General features: G+C 37.8%; 1 protein-coding gene across 1 annotated transcript in view; it reads right to left on the bottom strand.

The window, feature by feature from the left end:
- Window positions 1–4,748: 4,748 nt before the first annotated feature.
- Window positions 4,749–9,866, bottom strand: part of LOC106614451 (D-beta-hydroxybutyrate dehydrogenase, mitochondrial) — a 61,497-nt gene continuing 56,379 nt past the window's right edge. Inside the window, exons 4-9 of the mRNA XM_014230203.3 lie at window positions 8,369–8,575; window positions 7,560–7,713; window positions 7,333–7,407; window positions 7,022–7,203; window positions 5,729–5,830; window positions 4,749–5,484 (exon numbers count right to left, since the gene is read on the bottom strand). Of these exons, the coding sequence (XP_014085678.3) occupies window positions 5,293–5,484; window positions 5,729–5,830; window positions 7,022–7,203; window positions 7,333–7,407; window positions 7,560–7,713; window positions 8,369–8,575 (912 nt within the window). The 3' untranslated portion in view covers window positions 4,749–5,292. The remainder of the gene's footprint in view (window positions 5,485–5,728; window positions 5,831–7,021; window positions 7,204–7,332; window positions 7,408–7,559; window positions 7,714–8,368; window positions 8,576–9,866) is intronic.

Here is a 9,866-nt window from a genome sequence, read left to right as displayed (position 1 = left end):
GGCTGGGTGTGTCCTGTTGGACGTGCTAACGCCAGTCAAGCGTTAAACTTGAACATTAATTGGCGTTATTGAAAGGTGTGAAAGCAAGTGGTGCGAAGTGGGTAGTTGTTGTAGAATAGTAAAGTGTGGGCAACTATAATATTTCAAAAATATTATATATAATAAATAATTGTATACATGATAAGGTTAGTTGATAACAAAACAGGATGGTGGGAAAAATAAATTATTTAAGAGACAGGTATGAGAAAGGAAAGCACATGAAAATTTGACCATAAATTACATATTTTTCATATCTATATACTTTATAAAAGGTATTTATTTAGACATGTAATTTTCGAAAAGAAATATAACGCATATAATTCAATGTTATGACCAAGAACACTATGGTATATCTTATTATATATTTTAAAAATGATTTCGGGCATGTGTGGCTGGCTGAGAAACCTAATTTCGACCACTTTTTGCAGCAATTCGAAGCGTATGTCAGCAATAACGCGCCAAATATTTTCTTTTAAGGCGTGAATCGTTTTGGGTTTATCTGCAAGCAACTTCCTATGACCCAACAAAAAAAAAATCCAGCGGTCTTACACACAGGCCCACGTCGCGAGATAATATGCTCACCAACTGTTTCTTTCAATAAATTCAATTCTTGTTGGAATCAATGGTCGTCCACTTCAACATCCTCCGATTCAGACTCTGAAAAGCCATTCAACACGAACCTATAGTCTTCCCGATTGACTGTAACATCATGGCCGGCTTCATTTTTGAAGAAATATTGACCAATGATTCGCTATGACTTTTTCAGGATGTAACGGCATCTGAACAATGGCTTGTGGATTATCATCACTTCAAATGAGAACATGTTTTTTTTATTAACGTACCCATTAAACTAAAAGTAAGCTTTATCGCTGAACAAAGTTTTCTTGTGAAAATTGGGATCAGTGGCCATCTTGTCTTGGGCTCATTCATCGAACGTGCGACGCGCTTGATGGTCGTTCGGCTTCAATTGTTGTACGAGTTGGATTTTGTAAGTCCGCAAACCAAGATCATTCTACAAAATGTTCCGTACAGTGGATGGGCACGCTTCAAGTGTTACATGTGATGGTAGATAGATTGATTCGAGTCTACTCTGCTCCACAGCAGCAATAGCCTTCTCAGTGCGCACTGTACGACGTCTCTGAGCATGCACATTATCTACTAGAGAAAACGTGGTGCGAAATTGATACATGTTTGCTCGAATTACCGGCAGAGTCGGGCAATTATCGAATATTGGACACAGCGCGTGTCAGCTGTAAAAAAGATTAACTCCGAAAAGGTAGTGCCCCATTGAAAACCACACGTTTAAAAAAATACCCTTTATATGTTATTTCTGTCTAAACTTTTCATTTGTACTTTTCTCTGGTATCGAGTAACTGGAGTATTAAAACTTTATATACACATACTTGTATATTGCTTGAACAATCATGGTACCTTTAACACGCTTTCGAATTTATTTAGGTTAATTTTGGTTTCGTCTGTAGAAGTTACCAACTAAAGTAGTATACTATTATTAATACGGCCATCTTACATGTAATATGACAAATCATATATTGTTGACATGATACCCTCCTTTGTACAGTTTACAAATGAATAAAGTCGCATTACAGCCACACCTACTTCCTGTATATTATTTTTTGTCTTTTAGAATAGCTCAAACTTACCTATATCTTTCTTAAGCTAAATTTAATGATCAAAACAAGAAATCCTCGAAAAATTAATGATATATTTTAATGAAATCGGCTCATAGTTTCTCTAACACACAAAAAATAACGCATATATATTGTACAATATTTTGCTCTTTTCTCTCTTTATAGCCAAAGTGCCGCCACAGCAAAATTCGGTTGCCCAACGCGTGCGGCGTGGAATGGTAAATCAAATTTGGCATTGTGACCAATGCATCATTTAAATTCGGTGACAGTTTTTGAAAAAATATACACACATACATACGAGCGTACGTATGAGCTTTAAGCACCTCGCTGAAGGCTTTGGTACACACATAGGCACGCTTATGTGTCTTCCGTCGTTCATTGTGCTGCAATTAAATTGGTGGTATTGTGAATGCCGCAAATTTGGAAATTCACAAAATTTAGCTGAGTCATCAAATCATTGTGCGTAACGCATAGTATGCGTTTGGGTGTGCATGTGTGCGAGGTCATTTAAGCTTATGTCAAAACAGTTGCATTACAACTCACAAAATCAGCATTTTCAAGCTCCAATTACTGCAAACGCAATTACCATGGATAAAAGAGAAGAGGCTGCAATGCGTACAGTGGCACAACTAATCCGCTCTACATGCATAATTCATTAATTGACAATAGCGCCATCTAGGTGTTTATTAGTGGAACATGTCGGTCGTCGGTAAGCCTTCGAAATTTTAGTATTTCGCAACGTATCGGCTATTTCTCTCATTTCGAATAGTTGGCTTTTTGCAGCGTCTAAGATAGTCAAGCGCAAGAAAAAATGTAAACTTCGATTGTGCCAAGGTTATAATACCCTTTACATATACAAGAACTGACCTCGATTGTTCTGTTCGTAAGACAGCTATATGCTATAGTGGGTCAATCAGAAAAATTAAAATTGGGTAGCGTTGCTTTGGGCAATAATTCGTGCGGAACTTCGTGAAGATGTGATAGTTGAATGCAGCTATATGCCATAGTGGTCCTATATCGGCGGTTTCGACAAGCGAGCAGCTCTTTGAAGAGAAATGGAGTGTGCAAAATTTTAGAAAAATAGCCCAAAAACTGAGGGACTAGTGTGATTATATAAATATAGACAGACGGACTCGGCTAAGGGCTTTTACAGGGTCTTCGACGTTTCCATCTTGGTACTACAAACTTCGCGGCAAACCTAATAAACACTCTTCATGGTATAAAGAGGACCAGAGACAAATCGGTCCCACATTCTGTTTGACAACTTCGATAATAGAGGTCATATCGCATGTGCGCCAATTGGAAGGTCTCTCTCTATTTCTTGGTAGAGAGATTTATTTTTTTGAGCTTTGGAAGTTTTTTAGATATAATATGATTCACTATCGATACCCAGCCGTGAACGTTCCATAAATACTTTATGTCATTCTAATACTACATTTCAGACAACCTCTTAAGTCACTCAATTAGAAATTAACTGTATTACTGCAGACCATTTGCTAATTGATTATATTAAGGGGCTGCCTAAACTACACATCACATCAGTCAGAGAAATGTGGAATGGTTCGAACTCAATTACCGTTAGTTGCTCACAGTTAGGTAGAGCTACAAGTATTAAACCTAAGTACTAGATATAAGTTGGTGGATCAGGGGTAGTCAGTAAAGTTCATAAAAACCGCAGTTTCGCAAGCAACAAATAATAATTGCAACGGAACAATGTCATTTGTTGTGCTGACATATTTATTACCGTAAATCTGAATCTACATATATTCATAAAGAGCTGATTATGTTGCGGATGACTGTGACAGTTAGAAGATGCGAAAAACCATTTGTTTATCTCTTCGCTGACAAACTGTTGACAGCACAGCGAAGTGCAGGTGACAGACACAAGCAAATTGTGTTGCAACAAAAAATATATCGCGTGTGCCACCTGTGTACAGCGCTAAAAAGTCAGCGCTTTTTTGAGTTTTGAAGCGATTTCGTTACTTTTATGGCAACACGCGCTCTGCTGCAGTCAACTTTTGCTTTTAACATTTTCTTTTGGTGCTTTATTTTGCTAAAGTACTAGTGCCGTACCTGTAATATACCTAGTTATGCCATCATACTCATGTTGCATGCACCATCCATTGCAGATAATCGCTTCTTGAATTTCACTTTTTATAAATTCAGTTGAGTTTCTTTAGTTTTTATTGTCGGATTCTTAGCCCTACGCTCCAAACGCAGTTAAAGGAAACCCTAAAAAATATATTTATGTACTTATATATAATATAATTGTGATAACAATAAAATTCATATTTATGGGCGAATCCAAAATTTAATTCAAAGTCGTTGACCCCTGATGGCCAATAGAAATATTATTTGTGTAATATTCGTACAATTGCACCCTGCCTAAAAACGTCTATCGGACAGGCTATTGTGTTTAGACTTAAGGGAGCTGGGTATATGAGGGGTCCCGGGCAAGGAACCCTGAAATTCTCCACGGCTTCGATTGATTTGCAGTTCCTCCCTAGCTCACAAATCAACGAGACATTTGTGGGCGGGGCAAAGTCGTTGGAGAAGGTTGGAAGTGTAGTGAGCTCTTTCTCGGATGGATCGAAGTTAAGAGGGAGAATAGGTGGTGGATATTTCTATCGCGATATAGTTGTGCAGCTTTCTGCAGGGAGCCGGAAACTGCAAAGCCGATCAGCTTGCTAGGTTGAGCACCCTCTCCCCAATTTCATCCGATTGGAAGCGAGTCAGTTTTCCGATGTCTTCTTGTGTTCTAGCTTTGGGGGTTTCCAGTAAGCTCAGCAAGCGCTGGTCAATAAGCAGAACTTGTGTGACTGCAAGATATTTATTACTCAGAGTGAACCGTATGAGGTCCTCCGGTTTTTAAATCCAATCTCGCTTGGTGTTGTGGCTGGACACTGTCTAATAGGTATATGCGCCTAAATATTCTGTCGGACGCTATTTGCTAAAGGAATTTACGGACGAAGCCAAGGTTGTATCATCTTGCCACTTCCTTCTCTATTGCTCGGCTGAGATTGAAATATTTCGCCAAAAAAAATATTTTAACCAAACAAATCTCTGTCCAATCGTTGTTTCTCTTCACCTTTATTGTAAATCTCACAAGTTTTTCTCTATCCCACAAGTTTATTCAAAAGAAATACAATTATTTATTTATATTAAAATTTGGCTTATTGAGTATGAGCTTAAGAACTACACAAATAAAGTGAAATAATTGTTTAATGAAAGTTCAAACTAATTATAACGCAGAAATTAAAAATAGATTTTAAACAATTTCTTAAATGCTTTTTGGCGCTTTCAAACTATTGCAAATTGATATATATTTATATGGAAAAATTTTCGACAAAAGACAGAAAAAATAAATGCTTTTTTAGTACAAAAATTACGCCTTTAGACTATGGTTAATTATTGCATATGTATGTGTGACTATGCTACTTATTTAATTTAGCCAATATAATCTGTTTGTTACGGAAAACAAATCATGTTATTATTCAAATGATCACAACAATACAAAATTTGTGCAGTGAACGCTCTTTAGTGTTGCAGCCGTGTCCTTTGGTCCCTTTGCCGTTTCTTTTGATCGCACAGTCAGTGTTGGCGTTTAGAAAGCACCTTGCGGACGCACCTTCTTTTTGGGCTCAGCGAAAAGGATTTCGTACAGTGCGGTGGGCAAGTGTTCGGCCATGAAAATTTCGATCTTTTCGCGTGCTGTCACCGGTGTGTAGCGTGCCATGGGGAAAGTGCGCGAGACGGCATCGATCAGCACGCGCAGAGAGGGTTGTATGTCGGCGGTCTGCAGGGAGGAAGTTTTTAATTTTGTTTTTGTAATTAAAAAAAAATATAAATAACAAAATGTAATTTTGTCTAAAACAGCTTTGTTTAACTTAATAATTTCTTATATGGTTTCATTATAATTTGAACGAATATTTCTTTTAGTTTTGTTTAAGTATTTTTAATTACATTATGAATAATTTATTCGGCTATCGAATATTTTAACTGATTTGATCTCATTTAGTTTAGTTATATGCGATTATTACCTCTCTTGAGTATTTCTCCAATGAGGTCATGGCAGCTTCATAGTAATCTTCACCATAGGCTTTCTTTTGTTCGGAGGTCAATTTTGCCCACATTTCCTTAGCCTGAAAGTAGAAATTTTTTGATTAGTGTACCAGTGTACTTTTAAAATAGTAGATAATGTTAAGGCTTTGAGATTAAACATCGAAGAAGTGACTGAAATTGCAGCAAAAAGGAAAGCGGCTTAGCCGTCAACGCATGTAAAGCTGATATAGAGTCCCAGATGTCCCTCGCGCCTCATTCGTAGGTTTATATAATGTTTTGTGTTACATTTGTCTGGCAGAGGGCGCTAGAAATAGTTACACTCGCTATGAAGCGTGAAAGAGCGGCTCTCATCGGCGACTGCAGATAGCATCCATGGATATTGCCGGCCGTTGCATTGCTGCGAAAGTCGCTCTTAGGCTCAGGGAAGCTGGGTGTATGAAGGTGTTAAAACTGCTGAAATTCTCGCCTTCTTCAACTGCATCAATGAATATTCCGACAACTGAGGCAGAGATTGAAACATTTCGGGCCGGTCTTATTTTCGTCGAAGCAGGAGACATAGCGAAAAGCGCTTAGTTGGGTTAGGTACCAAAACGGACCAACATTCTAAACCGTTGCGAGAGTATAGAAATCTCATAATTAACGATTTTGCATCATAATTTGTGTGTTGTGTCTTCAGACTGCCGAGTTGACAGTTCTTGGTCGGATAAAAGCCCGGGTCCGCTCGGGTTACGTATATCATATATCATATATATCGGCAAACAAACTCTCTATGTCCTTCTTCATTCTATAGCGCCTTTTTTTAATAAATCTATAAAAGCACCAAACATTTTCAGCTTGCCATTCCGGCTGTAACTCCCGAAGAATACATTCGCTCGTAACAGGTGCGCATATATTACCGTTAATACTCCGTTGATGTTTATGGTGACCATTTTGGGTACGCATATGCACGACGAGGTCGTAAAATGTGAAAAAGATGTGCAGCTGGTCAAACCAAGGTAAGCCCGCCATTACATAGCTAAGTAAATGCAGAAAGTGCTAGCCGGCAGCAAACTCGCTAATGCAGTTCACTTACTTTAATGACCCATAAGTAACTTGCCACGTTTATATTAGCCACAATTATGGCGGTAATATATTTTTCACCCAGCAGACAAACTAGATACCGAGCAAAAATTGCAAGAGCTCGACTGCATCAAGGTCTCATTTCATAACCTCTAACTAAAATTAACGCTACTTTCTTCTAATTCTCTACTGCGTGCACTTGTTGCGCTCACCTGTTCACGCAATTCCGTCTCGCTGAGCCAACCGTTGCCGGGGGCAAATTCACCGGCTGCCACTACAGACACATCGACACCACGTTGACGCATCTCCTGACGCAAACAACCGGCGAAACTTTCAATAGCCGCTTGGGTGGCGCTTTGAATGCCGCGTACTGGTGCCGGAATTTTGCTAAGACCTGTAATTAGAGTTGTGTAGAAATGAGGAAGAAAGCAGAAATACAGCGCAAATAATGAGCAATTTAAGATCTTGTATTCTGTCGACAGAAAAATAATGAAGTATATAATAAGTGGCGGGCTCTACACACCTGAGGTCAAGAACACAACACGTCCAGTTGAGCGGCGAATTAACGGCAACATAATCTGAGTCAAGCGTGCGGCACCTGCAGTAAAAGTGTGTTAGTGTTAACCTTTAATGAATATGTGAGCTTAAAGTTTTACTCGAAGCTTGTTTATGGTACGCTAGATGTCGCTGATTGTGACTATTTTTTATATTTTTCCAATTCTACTCATGTCACCTCATTTTACTACTCACCCAGCAAATTCAAATCCAATGACTTGCGCAATACACCAAATGGAATCCACTCCAATTCTCCAAGTGCAACCCAGTGAGCACAATGCACTACAGCCCACAAGCCGTAAGCACCATCAGGTAAATGTTCGGAAATATAGACAGCGGCTTCAAGTAGCTATGTAATGTACGATAAAAGGAAGGGTGCAAAAATCAATATTGAGTTTGAGTATAATATAATTTTGTATTAATTTTATAATAAGCCTTCAATAAAGCTTTTAAGCCAGCTTTAGGTTTTCAATAAAGCTTTTAGGTCGATAATTGGTATAAAGGCGAGACTAGCACGCTGAGACAGTGTTCGATGCCGATAGTGACGATAGGTTCACATTCTTTATATATGTCCAGAAAAAGCAAAGAAGGCATAACATTGGTGAATTTCACTAACCATCAACTTGCTGCCAAATTGTTGAGTGTAGTAAAATGTAGACAAGCAAACATTGCGTAGAATAACGACATTATTTGGAGCTTTTCAAGGATAAAAGCTTTAAAAATTAGCTCTATGTATAATTATGTTAGATATGGGCTCAACTTTTAGGTACTTTTACTGCATGTAACAAATACATAAAAAATGACGTAAGGTACAAAAGCTCACTAAGAGAAAAAAGCTAGCATTCATTACAACTTCAAAGCTATTTAAAAGCTTTTTAGCACAGTGTTGCTGGTTGCCTTTACTAAAATAGTTTAGCGAGGTTTCGTACATAATAAAAGCTATTTTACACTTAAAGTAATATTTGTATATGCATTCTTTCATAGTTTTTTTTCTTTTTACTTACAGATTTCTCCGAGCTCACATCCACATGCAACAATTTCAAACGACCGGAAGTTTCTTCCTTCAGGATTTTCGCCTCATCTGACTCAGCGATGGGCACATTGAAGCCAGCATAAATAGTGAAACCTAAGTCGTCGAGTTTCTTAGCCAAATACCAAGCGATGGGTGTTTCGCAGCCAGTAATGAGTACACCTTTGCCGTATGAGGAGACCTGTTGAGTGTAAAAGAATACATACATATGTATATATATGTGAGTATACAGAAAAGTGCCGAGAAGCTTATAGAACTTTGTTGTAAATTAAGTAAGAAAATGTCTAATATATATAGAATTTATAAATAACTAATAATAATTTTGAACTGGAATTGAGTTAATCAGGACGTATGAGTAATTTTTTTAACGTTTGGATTCAACTAAATCATTTGTTGCCTGCCAAATTTCCAATATAAAATATATTGATTTAGTTTTGATAAAAAAATGCTAGTGACTTAATTTGCTGACTATTTGACAGCCTATTTGAAAGCGGTAATCAGCGATAGGAACAATAGAGAGAGAGTAAGAGGTTCATCTAAAGCCACGCTGAGAGTAAAAAAAATTTTATTAAATAAAGTATAAAAATAACTTTACGATATTTAACGAAATTCCCAACTTTTCAAAAATTGAGCACTTTAACTCGCTTTGCTTTGCCAAAACCAGTACCGTTATATTGCAATTTTGCTATTCACGTATACGCATAATAATGCAACTTGCCATAAAGTGACTTTCCACAAAATGATGTGGCGCATATTAAACACACGCTTCGCATTGTTGACCACCACAATTGGTCATAACAATCATGTGGCAGCCGTTATGCGGCGATTCCACTAATGAAACTCATGGCCAGTCAACAGCAGGCGCTACAACAACAACCGCGGAGACTGTAGCAACTGCGTGGTTGTATTAATATGTACGAGTACATAGCCACCAAAATTGGCTAGCAATATTTGAGAATAGATTAACAAGAGTCACAAGCCGGCTGGTTCACAGCCATCAATGATGGTAATGAAAAGTCCACTACACACATGTCAGGAGTGTTTACATACATCCGTTGTTTTCATGGAATATTTTTTTAGTAAGCTTATAGTGATTCCGCACACGCGGTAGACAATGATTTCAGATGCGGAAGCCAATATAGTCAACTGGTTTAGAACAGTTTATTTATAAACTAGCTACGTCAAAGGCTTTGCTAACGTACGAGTACGAAGTATATATTTGTATTTCAAACTTTTGATTTCAATAATAGTGGCAATGCTGTTAGAACTAAATACAAGCCTGGAAAGTCCAAGAAATATTTTTCTAAATAAAAATTCCAAAAGTTCCACACTATTTCGCCGCCTGAAGATAAACCGTCTTTCATCCATAAAGAGTCATACATGTGGAAAACGAATATAGCATTTTGTTGGTATTTTCTGTTATTTTTTAAACATCTCGGGCGGTATAGCGAGGAGTTCGGTACGAATGCTAC

The sequence above is a fragment of the Bactrocera oleae genome, chromosome 4, assembly GCF_042242935.1.
Source record: "Bactrocera oleae isolate idBacOlea1 chromosome 4, idBacOlea1, whole genome shotgun sequence".
NCBI lineage: Eukaryota > Metazoa > Arthropoda > Insecta > Diptera > Tephritidae > Bactrocera > Bactrocera oleae.
The sequence above is the reverse complement of the archived record's forward strand: the minus strand, read 5'-3'. Positions and strand labels throughout refer to the sequence as shown.